The sequence below is a fragment of the Nannospalax galili genome, unplaced genomic scaffold (genome assembly GCF_000622305.1).
Source record: "Nannospalax galili isolate Female #2095 unplaced genomic scaffold, S.galili_v1.0 scaffold6150, whole genome shotgun sequence".
NCBI classification, from domain to species: domain Eukaryota; kingdom Metazoa; phylum Chordata; class Mammalia; order Rodentia; family Spalacidae; genus Nannospalax; species Nannospalax galili.
In genome coordinates this window covers 16644-32240 of record NW_008327324.1, presented here as the reverse complement: position 1 = coordinate 32240, position 15597 = coordinate 16644, and the positions used below count along the sequence as shown (strand labels likewise).

Sequence of the window (15597 nt, the reverse complement as noted above, 5' to 3'; positions counted from 1 at the left end):
TCTTTTTTTTTTTTTTTTTTTTTTTTTGGTAACCTGATTGCAATTTTCTCAAGGGTGAACTTTGTAGATGACAATACCATGTTGCAACATTGAAAGGTTGGACAAGCCTGGACCATATAGTCTGATTACATATGGTGTTTATGACCCTCTTACTGTCCCCACCAGGGTCAGGAGACGTGCCACAAGGTGGCTCTTAGGTAAGTTACAAGCTCAGTCTTCCTCATTAGGAAGATGGGGAAATTTGAATTCCCTGTCCCCAGAGCTCCATGGAATAAACTCGGAAGGTGGTCGGGTACAGAGCAGCAGTGTGGGCACAGTGATCACAGTACCAGCCATCTTGGAGAGGATGGGAAAGAAGGCATGCGTTTGCACAGGTGCCAGCTCTTATTTGTTGATCTCAACATTGATTGAATTAATTACCACATACCCATTCACAAAAACTAAATATTTTTTAGTTTTGAAATTTAGTATATTACCCTTCTTATTCAACTTCAGTAGATAGCTTTTAAAAACCATGCATTATCAGCCACTCTCCCTTGAGAAGTCAACATCTGAATTATCAGCCCTCTCTCCATCTTTTTTTTTTTTTTTTGGTCTTTTTGAGACAGGGTCTTCCTGCAGCCCCAGCTGACCTGGAACTCACTATATAGACCAGGCTGGCCTTGAACTCACTGAGATCCGACTGCCTCTGCCTCCTGAGTCCTGGGACTACAGGTGTGCGCCACCATGCCCAGCTTCTATTATCTTTTTAATCAATATTTTTTATTGACTTTTTTTGCATTTCATACAGTACATTTTAATTATGTTCAGACCCCCTCCACCATCCATACCCCCTATAGCCACCCCAATGGATTTCATGTATTCTGTCATATATGTTAAGGCCTATCTGGCCAAGCTTTTGTACACAGATTTCCCTTGGTGCAAGTTTATCCACTGGAGTCTAGTCAGCCTATCCAGAGTCACTCTCTTGAAGAAGATCAGCTCTTCCTCACCTAGCAGTAATCAGTTGCCAGCAGTTGCTCAGCTAAGGTTGGGGTCTGCTGCCCATATTCCCAGTTCTATGCTGGGTTTTTGACTGACTGAGTCAGCATGGGTCTCGTGTTTGCTGTCACCACTGCTGCAGGTTCATATGATCAGGTTCCCAGAGCCTGAAAGCCTCTGTTTCCTTTTGCTTGTGCACCAGCCCTGGCTCTTACAATTTTTCCTGCCCTCTCGTCCACAATAGTCCCTGAGCCATTTGTGGGTAAGGTTTAATATGGGTCCTATCCAGGGAAACACTCTGCAGTCTCTTATTCTCCACACCTTGGCCAGTTGTGGCCTTCTGTGTACATCACACTCTGTTGCATGAGGAAGCTTCACTCAGAGTTGAGGATGTATTAGTTTTCTCTCTACCCCATGTTCTGCTGTGTTCCAAGAGCCTTAGGTGTTGAGGTTCCACTGTAGATGTGTCACTTAGGGCTGGGCACCTCTCAGACATATAGTCTCTGTGTGGGACCACTTGTGGAACTCTGCAATGACCTCCATCTGTTGCAAAAACAAGCTTCTTTGAGGAACCAAATCTGGGTATACTTGTCTGTAAATATAAGTTCATTTGTCTAGGGATATGACAGAGATAGGGTTTCCACTAGGATCTATGTCTTCTTCAGTCATGTGTATTTGACTGTGTTTACAGTACCATCTGTGAGTTCCCGCCCACTGAGAGGGCTTTAAGTTCAGTTAGATAGCTACTGATTACCCCCAAGATAAAAGTGCCACTACTGCAATGCTGTAGTTTGTTGATAGTTTGTTGTACCAGTCATTGTGGTTATTAGGCTTTGAAGCTGGGGGTTGAACCATTGATTGATTTTTTTTTCCCCTTAGCAGAATGCATAGTATCCTTTAGAACTGAGAGCTAGTCTTCAGAGAGGAGGCTTCCAGGTAAGTTCCAGCTCCATTGCTCTGAATCCTGCATCTAAAGTTTGTCCTGTTTTCAGCAATAGGGTCTTACCTTCAGGTTCTGGGAGATAATCAAGGGCTGTGGCAATGGCCTGCATTATTTTGGGGCTCTCTTGGACTACTGTGACCAACAACATGAAGGGATGTTTCTCTTTTCTGGCACTGGGTTTCTTGTTATATAACCTTCAGTTATATACGTGCACTCATGTTCAGATATTATATTTGTATTTTCCAGTAGGTTTTTGAGTTAACACATTTCCGTCTGGTTTTTCACACCACCTAAGCATTATGTATCTCTCTTCACTCTGTCTCTGTCTAACCTCCCTCATCCCAATTTTCCACATTTCCCCCCTTGATATACTTGTCTCCTAGTCCCCCCTTCTCTTGAGTCCCTTCTTCCTCTTTACCCCATGGTCCCTTGTATCTCCTATCCTCCCTTCCCATTTGGATACCCTGTTTTCCCCCATTTCCACCTTGGTAACATCTGTTCATTCTGTGGGCTTGCCTTCATTTTGTTTATACTTGATATTCTCCCTCCCCATTCAACCTTTAGTCCTTCTGAACTGACAGGTCTGTTAGATATGTTTCTTATCTATAGTCTATTCAGAGGGGAAAGCTAGTCCTGGAAGAGTTCAACGTGTTTGCATTTATTGTCTTTACTACGTGCACAATTCATTTCTCATCTTTTTGTTTTGTATTTCCCATACTTCCTTTCTATTCTTTGATGGTTTTTCTTGGCCACAAGATTGTGTTTTACCTTGGCTTAATGATCTTCTCCAGTAATCTGGAGAGCTCTTCAACCATCAAAAGTAGTAAGGACAGCACATCTTTTTCACTCACTCTAAGAATGCCACTGACTCTCATGTCTATAAGAACACTTCACCACCCCTCCCATGGCCTGAGTGCCTGACTGAACTTTGTGTTCCTTCCCTGGGTGCCTTTTCCAGTGACCGTGCTCAATCCCAGAGAAAGATGTAAGCAACTGGAAGCCAGAACCTGATGCTGTTTGCATGTCCTGAGGATGGCAGGACTGCATTTCAGGGCTGATGGCTGAAAATTGTCAGAAAATGTATTGATGAGGAAATGTGCTGTTTATTCAGATGCTTTTAATACAAAAAGCCTTAGTCAGATTTCACTGAAATTTGCATTGGAAAAACCAATTACTCAGAGAAATTGGTGGGAAATCTTATTATGAGCTCTTGGCCCTTGTGTTACCTGCTTACTTTAATGTCTAGAGGTAAATGATAAGATTAATTTCCATTTTCCAAAGCATCAGGCAGGACCTTGGGCCTCCTTTCCCATCACTTTTATTGAATGTAGCAGTTCACCCAGGACCCAGGAGTTGAAAATTGCTGAAGATAAACATAGTATTTTAAATTACTCCAGGCCACCAGGCAGACTGGGGAAAAAAATCATTTGAACAAATTGAAAACTGAAATGTTGATATCAGATATTAAATTAATGTAAGCGAGATTGAAACAATAACTAATTAAAATAATTTGAAAAATGGCTTAAAAATTGAAGCTGACACTGGCTTTTACCAACCTGTCATTATTATTACCAAGGGGCTGAGCCATGGCTCACTGATGCCTGCCTGCCTGCCTGCAGATTCACGAGACCCTCACATAAAAGTCTCATTTATTTGCCTGCTTATGCCATCCTGGCATCTGAGGCACCAGTGCTGAGAAATTGACCTTTCTGTTCCCAAGGAGAGAGGCGTCAGAGAGTCCTTGCAGCCATGCCTGGGCCCTGCATGTTGGTGTGTGTGCCTCCCTTCACGTGGAGTATTTGAAAGATCAGGCTTGGGACTGTGAGGCAAGTGAAGCCAGAACTGCCTCACTGTACAGCTGTGGGTAGGTGGCTGCCAGCCAGCGCTTGATCCAAGTTTCCATCAGAACTGGGAGTGGAGTGGGAAGGGACCCCGAGGCAGTGAGCAGTCTGAGTCCATGTTCCACGCAACAACAGAACCACAGCCCCCTCAGGACGTGCGTCTGGCAACTCCTGGTGGGACTCTCTAAGCTCCTCCAGCATGAGCTTCCAGTATGTCCCCACAGTTGTCCTGTGACCAAAGGGTAACTAAAAGAGACCAGTTTGTCTGGTTGACAGTCGGCCACTAAGCCCTCCTGGAACCTGGCGACTCTTCTCATATGAGCCTCGGCAAACCTCGAACCTCGGCAGACATTGCTCCCTGGAGAAGTGGAGTCCCATCAAGGGGAAGTGCAGTTCCTGGGAAGGTTACGGCTCCACCCATCACCCACCATGAGTGCAAGGCATTGTGGCCATTTCTAGGCCAAAGTCCCATGAGAGTCACAGCAAGTTTCTTGAGCACAGCCATCCCATGGGCATGCTCGTTGTGCCTGTAGTTGGTGCCGTATAAAATCATCGGTTATCTCATGTTCAGCTTCCCATGATGCTCTGCTCAAGGCTTGGTTAAAGTCAGTTCTTCCACGAGCGCAAAGCCAGGTTGAGACAGGAGCCTCTCAGAAAATGGACAGGGTTCCCAGTTCCCATCAGTTCACTGGAGGAGACAGATACCAAGTCTAACCCTTAGAGCACACCTCAAATGCTGGGATGAAAAGATGGTGTCCTAGGTATTTAGCAATCATGGAATCTTGGAGACCCTAAACTAAGGAAGAGCAGGGCCCAGAGACCTAAGTGCTGTTGACCTTCATCCTGAGACTATGTTCTCGAACTTCAGTGCGTATGACCTTGTAGCCAGTGGAGAGCAGAAAGCAAGAGGTAGCGTTGCTGACCATGGCCAGGCTTGTGTGTGTCTACCATACAAAGAATGACTCCTGGGCCATCTACCATACAAAGCCTGGGTCTGGGAGGAGGATGCTCAAGGTGTCAGCTGCATCAGCCCCCACAGAATGACCCCTGGGCCATCTATAATACTTAAGCACAGAATTTAGTTTAAAATGCTCCTAAGTTGCAAAGAGGATATGCAAACCCTCTCTGTGGGATTCCCCTTTTCTTCTGGCTTCAATGGCTTCCAACATATATACATCCATAGTAAAAGAGGAAAAAAAGCCGTACCAGGGAACAAGGCACCATAAGCGAAAGTCAGCTGAAAGATTGGACAACAAATGAAAACCTCCTGGGCTCTGTCAGCCATAGAACACAAATCTAAGTGTTGAGGTCTGTGAGGTGTATAAACCAACAGATAGAGGAATCCTCTAGAAGGCATCCCACAGTGAGACAGATAGCTGGAAACATCACAGAGAAGCCAGGAAGACCATCGATACTCTGTGTACCTTTCATGAGTTATCAGGAGGAGAGTATAGGCCTTGAGAATGTGTGACAACACAGTGGCCTTCCTGCCACTGATGACCCCAGCCATCTGACCCAGCAAGTCTCCTGAGGCAGAAGAGGTCTGCATCTGGGCTCCTTATAGAGAAATGCAGAGCATCAAGGGCAGTAGGAATCTTTTTTTAAAAAAAAATTATTATTTTTATGCGTATTGAGTATATTGCCTGCATGGATATAAATGCATTTGTGTTGTACAATGCCCATGGAAGTCAGAAGAGGGCATCAGATCCCCTGGAACTGGAGTTACAGATGGTTCTTAGCAACCATGTAGGTGCTGGGAATCAAACCCAAGTCCTCTACCAGAGCAGCCAGTGCTCTTAATCACGGAGCCATCTCTTCCAGCTCCAATAGTGGGAATCTTAAAAGCAGCAGAAGAGGAACAAGGCATCTAGGAAGACAGTTCAAATTGTGCTGCTTCTCAGAAGCTCAAATGGGAGAAGACAAAAGTTTATTCATATTACTGAGGGAAAACGGTCATCCCAGGAATGGAAAGTGCTGTTTCCTGTTGCTATAACACAATTCCAGAAGCTGGGTAGCTTGTAAAGAATAGAAGTTTATTCAGCTGTCAGTTTTACAGCCCCATCTGTTTGGCCTCTGGTGAGGGCTCAGGGCAATGGCCTCACAATGGTGGAGCCCATGGGGAGATCATGGTGAGGCAGGAGGTAAAGGAATCCAGGGCCATGATTATTCTTTATAACAACTCCCATCATGGGAATTGCACTGATCCCATCAGAGAGTGGTGCCTGAGGACCTGCCACTACGTCCTACTGCCTCACTGGGGACCAGACATCCATCATATGAGCCCTTAGGGGCAAGCCATTACCAAACCCCAGCAGATACCTGGTGAAAATATCTTTCAATAATGAGAGTTAAACAAAGAACACAAGTTAAAGATGCTTTCAGAAAAATGGGTTTGTCACCATGGAGCCTCGCTCAGGTTAATTCAGGTTAATGTGAGAGTATTTAGCACAGGCCATGGGAAGATCCAGGTTGTAGAAGGAATAATGAGCAAAGAAAATCTAAGTGTGTGACCGTAGCTAGCAAAGTGAGATTATAGAAGAGAAATGTTTTGTGAGGCTAAAATGAGATGAAATGAAATCACCAATTGGAAACAGTGGTATCAGGAGAGGGACGTGTGTGTGGTGGCACAGTGTATGAGGTGTGTCGGGTACTCACTAACAGGAGAGTAGGCCAGTCAGGATCTTCAAAGTCTCTGAGGACACAGCAGAAAAAAACAGAAAGAGAGAGATAAGAGTGTGTAGCTTTCACTCAAAAGCACAGCACAGAGTCCTGGAAATGAGCGTATATGTCATGGGACTCACAAGAAACGTATGTGAAGAAAGGCTCCAGCTAAAATAGGGTTTCTGGACTGGGAGATACTCAGTTGGTAAAGTGCTTACTATGGAAGCATGAGGACCTGAATTCATATCCCTAACCCTCACGTAAAAATCCAGGTGCTGTGTGTATGCAATCCTAGGACTGAGAGATCAAAAACAGTGTGTCCTTGGAGCTCACTGGCCAGCCTAGACAAATGGTTGAGTTCCAAGTTCAGTGAGAAACCCTGCCAAAAATAAAGTGGCAGAGGCAGGCAGATCTCTGTGAGATGGAGGCCAGCTTGGTCTCCATAGCAAAACCAGGCCAGCTGTGGCCACTGGGAGACCCTGTCTCAAAAAGACCAAAAATTTAAAATTAAAAAAAAAAAAATGGAGAGCACTCACAAGGCAGAGACAAGTGGATTTCTGTGAGATGGAGGCCAGCCTAGTCTACATAGTGAGTTCTGGGCCAACTGGGGCTACTGGCACAAAAAAAAATTAAATAATATAAAGTGATAGAGGAGAACTCTTCATGTCAACCTCTGGCCTCCACACACATGCACACACAGACACACACACACACACACACACACACACACACACACACAAACGCACACACACACACACACACAAGTAGGTTTTCAGACTGAAATACGGGAATTCAGTGCCATAGAAGGGTGCTCCAGTAGCCCCATGTGAAGTTTGGGTAGCTGTCCGGACTCAGGTTTGCTTTGCTTAGTGGGGGACCAGCTGGCTTCGGGGCAGAGGGTCTGATCCGCGACAGAGTCAAAGTCTGGGACCTGTGTCTTCCCAACAGGATGATTTATTTTAGAATTCAGATGGTTTTTATACATCCCAAGGAACTAGCAGTCACGTGGGATATGGCAGTCACATACAAAGATTTAGGGTACAAAGAAACAGGACATTTAGTCTATTAGTTGGCACCAGAAGGATTCTTAAACTTTTACTCAAGGTTATCAATGCCCATCCAGCACTTTATTGGCCACAATGTTTTCTTTCTTAAAGCTAAAAGCATGGTGAACTTTTAGCTTTTAGCTCAGGAGTAAACCTTTAACCTGGCCTAATCTCTTAGCCAGGGATAGATGAGTTATTTGTTCAGGACAGGGAGATGAGCTAAGGGTTGTTAACGCTTTCCCACAGAGCAGGGAGCCTGCACTTTTATGACCCGGCCACTTCCTCCTACCAGTCTAGCAGTGTTCTGCAGGCCAGGGATTATCAGAGCCACTCTTTTCAGTGTCCCTCCCTTTAGCAGAGAATGCAGCCTGGACCTATAAGTTTTAGGCTCACCTCACCCTAGGGCCTGGCATCCTGGTTTCCTACAGGTGAAGGGGTGCTGACGTTGAGGCTGTCATCACACCACAGCATGGCGTATCTCATGTGTCCATGGGGATACCAGAGTAAACAAACCCACTGTGTGGCCAGTTCCATAAATACTCACGTTGTGAAGACACATGACCACACGACTGGACAGTGTGATTGTCATACTGTACTCTTCATCATTATTTCTGAGAGCTTCTATTGAATGAAAAGACTCTGTGGTACAGTGCTGTGCCTTGTTCCACATGTCCTGGCAGCAGTCTGTACAGCTCTTTACAGTTAAGAGCCTACATTGGGCAGCTGAGTTATACAGTCCTGGATCACAGAAGGGCACTCAGATGTACCCTGTGCCAGAACTGCCCAGTGGTGCATTTCCCAGAATGCATCCTACCCATCAATGACAGGTGATCTTGTATGTGTGTTTGTGTGCATATTTGCATGCATAGACATGGCATGGGCATGTGTTGTCAGCCTGAAACAGCAAACCAATTCTATAGACAAAAAATGAGTTTATGAGGAACTATACTATTCAGTGGGAGCCTGGGCGTGTTCAGGGCAATTGAGGCCGGGGAAAGTTGTGTAACTTGTTTAGAAGCAATTATACCTGACCGCTTTATTGGCTGTGAGGATCAGTGACAAGGTGGTGAGGTTAGAGGTTGGAAACGCAGCTGCTAGCAGCCATCCTTATGAAGTACGTTCAGTGTGAGGCAGAGCGCTGTGGTTCTGCCAGGCTTGGAATGGTTTATATCAGATACACATGCATGAGACCATTCTCTGTGACCACCTGTGCCTCTTGTCATCATCTGTACATGAAATCCATCTTCCATGGCCTCCTATGGCTCTTGTCATGGTATGTACATGAGCTTCATCCTCCGTGGCCTCCTGTGGCTTCATACTTTTGTTGTTGTTGGGGCTGGGTACAATGGACTCCATTTGATACTGAAAACTTGCAGATTAGAACAGAAGAAGCAGGCCTGCCATCCCTTACAAATAATTTCATTCTTTACACAGAAAACACAAGAGAATGTCCAGGCAAATTGTGTTATTTCCCTTTTCCAGTGCCAAAACAAAGCACCTGAGGTTGGGAAACTAAGAGAGAAAAGAGGCTTATCTAGCTCTCAGACTTTGGAAGTTCAAACAGCAGAGCACAGCCTCTGTGAGGACCCATTCTCTATGTATTCAGTATTTGGTTTTCCATTAGAAAACCAAATAAACATCATCTAGACTTTGAGCCAATAGGGCGAAACTCTCTAAGGCCCCGTGGGAGCTCTGTGTGCTCTTATCCTGACTAGCAGAATCCACCCTGTCACTGTTGTCCCCAGGCCTGCAACGCTGTTTGTCATCTCCTTGGAGTGGCTTACGGTGGGGTGGGAGGGGGAGTGTTTTCTTTGGCCTGAAGGAGCTTTGATCCATCCATGGTATTAAAGTCCTGTCAGATGCCACCAGAGGTCCAGGGCTATTTCATGTGCAGTACTTGATACAGCACTACAGAAGTCTCCTTTTAAGTGTAAACCATGTATATGTAGGATTTATTGAGTAGCTTTTATGATAAGATTTTTATATTTTCCTCCCCGAAGCATATTTACATGTGTGTTCTCTGTAAATGAAGTGTACACATGTGCCTCTGGCAGAACCCTGTCACTAAAGGAGATTTAATTTCTATTGTATCATTTCTACTTGTTGTAATATTTGTAACAAACTGAATTTTTTCATCTAAAATATGTTGTCCACAGAGTTTCTTCTGGGCAGATACCACTACTAATACATACTCTAGAAATAAATCCTTTGGGGAGACCAGTGAGATGACTCAGTGAGTAAAGGGACTTACTGACAAGTCTGATGATCTACATTTGATCCCCAGGACTCATGTGGTAGAAAGAGAAAACCAGAAAACTGACTCATGAACGTTGTCCTCTGACCTCCATATGTACATATCAATATAAAAAGAAATCATTTAAGGAAATAAACCCTTTTCTTATCATAAGTAATAAATAAGAAGTTCCATCATGTCGGCCTACCCATAACAGGTGACACTTTGCCTAATGACATTTTATCTGCTACTACTGAGTTCTTACATATTTGATACACTCTTTTCAAAATTGGCATTGTGCTTATTAAGTGTGTTTGCTTACTATAATTGCATTTCTTGTCCTAATACCCTAATCTTACTTGTGCTTCTGCTAATGTATCTGTTACTTCACATTTTTAACCTTTTGATTCTATAGCTTTTCTTTTGTAAAAAAAATGATGCAACGGGCACAATTTAGATGCATCTTTGTATCTGGCATCAAAATTCAATCAAAATTGACCAAAAGTTAGGGTTATGTTCAACTTAGTCAGTGATGAGAACAGTCAGGAACTGTTGGTTGACCTTTGCGTTTCCTTTCCAGCTAAGCAAGGTGAATCCCTACGTGAGGGCATCTGTAACAGTCTTGGCTTCTCTTCCCAAACAGACGAAGCTCATGGAAGCTTTGGAACTTGTGAGAAAGGAGGCGGAGGAGGCTCTGACCCAGGAGGCCAACGTGAGCAAAAAGATTGTCATTTGGAAGGTGAGAACAGAACGTGGATTTCAGGAGCTTGTGGGCAGAAGGATCCGATGATTCCTCTTCACCTTGTTTCTCACATTTGTCCCAGATCCTCACTTCCTCCGTAGGAGCATCCCAGTGCCCTCCTGGGTCATCCTGCAACTTCAAATCCCGTCGCCCACTTCTGTCATTTTATAATCTGTTGACACAACCTGACCCAACTCCAACTAAGTAAGCAGCTTTGCTCTTGGCTCTTACTGTTAAACTCACTGCTGTAACCCTATCACCTGCCATGCTTCAAAACAAACGTGTTAGACGAATAAGAACATCAGTGCGGCACAACTCTATAGCAAAGGCTGTGCAGCAGCCATCCGGCACACAGAAGACGGCTCAGAGCGGTCAGCCTGGTTCCAGCCAACCATCCGCATATTCCTCTTTGCACCTCACCAGTCCTTTTCGTCTTTTTGCATTTCATTTGCATACCCGCCCATGGGCACACAGTGTCTCTGAACCTGGAGCTATTTTGTCCTCCTCCCTCAGAAACACTGCTAGAGCCACAGTTGTGTCACAACTTGGGGCGGTGCAGTGTGGTGCTGACACCTGCTGGCCAGAATCAGGAATGCTGCTGAACACTAGCGGGGAAGTCCATCCATCCTTCCACATTGAGACATAACACTGTCATCTACCGTCCAGATGTCCTAGAACATGCCTGCCACAGTCTAAAGGACTCGCCCCACAACTGCAACAGAGTGTTGCCTAGCCAGACTGTGAGTGATGTCAGACTGTGACACTTAGAATTCATGAGTATATTATATATGCAATGTGTTACATGATATACAAGAAACATCTGTACTTTTCTCTTTCACGAATAAGTCTCTGCTCTCTGTACTTTTCTAATTCCTTTTTGTTTTCCTTGAAAGCGTAGTCTTTTACAGGTATACTCTTTTCCCATAAGAACTGTTTTCCCACATTTTTTTCTTCTGGGATAACTTACCTAACCCAACTGCTGTGTCCACTACAGGTAAAGTTAAACATTGATTCACAGTTTGAATGGTATTCAAGCTCATAATCCAACTCACCTGATCCCAATCCTGGCCTTCCCACAGGCTTAAATAATCAGAAACCCTGTATCTATTCAAGTCCTGGATCTCCACGTGTTTAGGCCCTCCACTGACTATGCTAACACAGAGGTGATGCCAAGGTCCCTGTCTGAGGACAAGCTCTCCTGCCTGGTTCACCATCTTTAATGTGTCCACAAGAGAGAAACTCAATGAGGAAAGCTAGATAGATACCATTCCTAGATTCTGCAAGGCCTTCTTCCTGTCTCTGCCGATGCAACTGTCATACTCGAAAGCATGAGAGGAGGAAACATGGATTACAAAAGCCCCTTCTCACCACCCCCACCTCCGTGCCCCTCCCGTAGGACTCTTTTCTCACAACTGAGCTCAGTCTCTCCTGTCAGAGTGCAGCCTCCCACGTTGCGGGGGTGGGGGATTGTATGGACTTAATACAAGCCTCACCTTTCAGAAATCAGAGTTTGGAATTTGGAGTTGTTTGACTTTAGAAAGCAGCCACAACTATATGAATGTAGTGATCTAGAGAATCGTGGAAGGAGATAGGATGGAAATTAGAAGAAGGTGTTGTCTTAAAGGTTTGGGTAGAGCTATTAAAAAGTGATAAACAATGCCTTTCAGTGAAACGAGGAACTATAAACTTTAAAAATAGAGCAGAAAATTCAGTGTAGATGTTTGGGGGAAATCATTTAAAGATAGTTTCAGTTTAAAGATAATCTCCTACACACTAATTTCAGGACAATGAAATTGAGATAGTAACTCTGAAGCAAGGTCTGCTCCCTAGGTCCCTTCAGAAGGTACAGATGTGAGATTTCTGGGTGGAAACTAGGACAACAATCTGAAGTTGATGCTCAAACCAGTGACCCAAGAAACACTTAGCTCTTTCTTGGCTCTGTAGAGAATGCTAACCATGATTACCACACAATAAAGGACATTTGGGGCTGTGGAGATGGCTCAGTGGGTAAAGTATTTGCCGCACGACCACAAGGACCTGAGTTCAGATCCTCTCATACAACTGGCCTCTGGCTTCTTCATGTTCTTAGAACACATCCACCAGTCAGTCAGTTCACAATGTGGACTGCAGAACGGCACTCTGGGCATGCTTTGCCCAGCTCTACCCCCATACATGAAGGCAGGAAGCCCCAACACCTCCCCCCATCATCCATGAGTCAGTCACTGCGTCCTTGCAGGAGAAGGTGGAAATGCAGAGACAGAGCTTCAGGCTGGAGTTTGAGAAGCATCGTGGATTTCTGGCCCATGAGGAGCAGCTACAGCTGAGGCGGCTGGAGGAGGAGGAGCGAGCCACCCTGCAGAGACTGAGGGACCACAAGAACCATCTGGTGCATCAGAACAAGGCCCTGAAAGAGCTGGCCAAGGAGCTGGAGGAGAGGAGCCAGCAGCCAGCCCTGGGGCTGCTGGAGGTGAGGAGTGACCTGGGGGTACAGGCAGGTGTGAGGTTAAGGGACAAAGAAGAACAGAAACATTCACTCAGGAACATGGAGGGGCCCTCACTCCCAGGAAAAGAGCATCCTAGCACTGGCTCCGAAGGCATCTGAGTCCCAAACCCACATGGTCAAAGGTGCACATACACACTTTGCTAGTTGATTTTTGTCAACTTGACAAGTCAAGAGACACTTGGGAGGAGGGAACCTCAACTCTCAGTTGAACTTCCTCCATCAGATTGGCCTGTGGGCCTGTCTGTGGGGCATTTTCTTGATTGTTGTTTGATGTGGGAGGGACCAGCCCACCATGGGTGGTACCTTCCCTGGGCAGGTGGGCCTGGGCTTTAAAAGAAATGAAACTGAGCAAGCCAGGGAAAGCAAGCCAGTGAGCAGAGTTCCTCCAGGGTCTCTGCTTCAGCTCCTGCCTCCAGGTTCCTGCTTCAAGTTCCTGCCCTGACTTCCCTCAATGATGTACTGTCACTTGGGAGTGTAAGATGCAAAATCTCTTTCCTCCCCAAGTTGTTTTTACTCAGAGTGTTTTATCACAACAATAGAAAGCAAACTCGGACACATATGCACATACACACCATAGATAGATAGATGATAGATAGATAGATACACATATACACATACACAGACACACTAAACTAACTAACTAAATAAATATAAAAACACTATCTGAGTGCTATCTCCAGAAGAGAAATATATTACATGTGATCTATTTGGTATCTTTTCTCACCTTTTTATTATTAGTATCTCTTAAAGGATAAAATCCCACTAGATGTCAATACCGACCTTTATCTACATAAGTCAAATAAATAGCTTTGGTACAGTGATAAAAAGAATTAGAAATTTTGGATTATCTTACAAAGATATTGAAGGTAGCATTTTTTTGTGTATACTAACCTCAGATAAGTTCTTCAAATATTTAAGGTTTATAATCTGTCCAAATCAGATACTGAATGCTACCCTATTAAAATAGCCAATTGCTAGAATTGTCAATTCAGAAAGTAGTTAAGTTGATATTTCAGGGAAATGTACTTAAACTTTGTGCAGTGTGACTCTACTCTGTGACTGACTTAATTGATGAGACTCATCAGAGTTTAACGCTTGTTTTTTACTGTAAAGAGCAGAAATTCACTGTCCCCTTCAGTTTTACTTTAGTTGTTAGCAATTTCCAGTAATTTCTAGGACATCTTTACAGGCTGGAATTCAGAAAGCAGTTCAGAGGTCTGATTCACCTGTGTGCTTCCTTTCCAGGGGGTCAGAGGAGCCTTGACTAGGTATGCTTCCTTTCTGAGTCAGTGAAACAGGGAGGGGTAGGGGACGGAGGCCATGCCAATCACCCTGACACCTTGGGGCTCTGCTTGCTTCCAGAAGCCAGGCTGTTATGAGGCTGGAGCTAGAGGCCATCCCCGTGGAACTGAAGACTGTGTGCCGCATCCCTAGGATGAGGGAGATGCTGAGGAAATTCCAAGGTAGGTAGCCATGGACTTAGGTCCACGGGACCCCACTTTACCAAAAAAGAAGTGAGACCCACAGTGCTTATGACAGCATGCACAAGACCTATGCAAACCAGACAGGGGCCCAACACAGATGGGGGAGGTGGGCAGGAATCCCCAGCCCTAGCTGAGGATCCACTGGCAATCAATAGATGCTGGGAGAGGGAGGAGGTGTGATACCTGGTAGGTTGACCAGACTCCAAGGGATAGACCTGTACCCAGAATCACTGGGGAAACACAGTTGATAGTCCTTAAGAAGAGAAAAAAAAATAGAGGATGGGAACTTTTGGGGGTGGTGGCAGATAGTAAGGCAGGAATGGGGGGTCTGAATATGATTAAAATACATTGTATGAAATTCTTGAATCAATAACAGTATTTTAATGGGAGACAGAAACAAGTCAACGGAAGTCAGTTTATTTGCAGTTTAGGTCAAAAGAAAAACTGTTTCTCCCCACGGTGCCTGTAACAGTCTTACAATGCACAGAAAAGATAAAGTAGAGGCAGGAAGCTTAGTACAGACTCAGCTGTGAGATAAGTCCTGGGAGCTGGAAGATTAGCTTTTTCCTGAGAGAGGATTTTCCTCTCTGGCACTGGGGTTTCTATTTTATGCTTACCACAACATGGGGTTTCCTGGAGACAGTTTATTCTTTTATTTAGGACCCTGGTGACAGTAGGTGTGTTTTATAGACAGAACCTTAACACCTGGGGTTTGGTTGTCAGCAGAGTTAACTCTGGGGGGGGGCCAGGCAGCAGTATCAGAGCCCCGAACTCTAGAGGCAAAACTCAGCAAAGGCTTGTTTTGAGAGCGTGCTTTCGTGGACTGTGGGGCTCCAGAGCTGCATCCTTTTATCTGGGACCCAGGCTTCCAGAGCCCCAGCTCCACTTGGTGCTTGTGGTCAGGGAAAAGGGCAAACAAAACAGAAGTCACCTGATTTTCTCCTGTTCTTCATGATCAACAGACCTAGCATCTCTGGTCACCAAAATGTGTGTGAAGGTCTTTTCCCCAGTGGCTGACCAGGGTGTTCTCCTGTGGAGCATCTGACTCACCTCATTTGATAAACCTGGAGATGGCGGCAAGTAGGCAGTGGCCTCTGCTGCCACTTTTAGCTTATTTATTTATTTATTTATTTATTTTTAGTAAGCATATAAAGTAATAGGGT

The 15597-nt window shown here is 44.9% G+C and overlaps 1 protein-coding gene across 1 annotated transcript in view; it reads left to right on the top strand.

Annotated features, from left to right (window-relative positions):
• LOC103750985 (E3 ubiquitin-protein ligase TRIM58) overlaps nt 1–15597 on the top strand; it is a 63526-nt gene that overhangs the window by 45662 nt on the left and 2267 nt on the right. Inside the window, 4 exon segments of the mRNA XM_008854630.1 lie at nt 10286–10444; nt 12684–12914; nt 14196–14218; nt 14313–14413. Of these exon segments, the coding sequence (XP_008852852.1) occupies nt 10286–10444; nt 12684–12914; nt 14196–14218; nt 14313–14413 (514 nt within the window).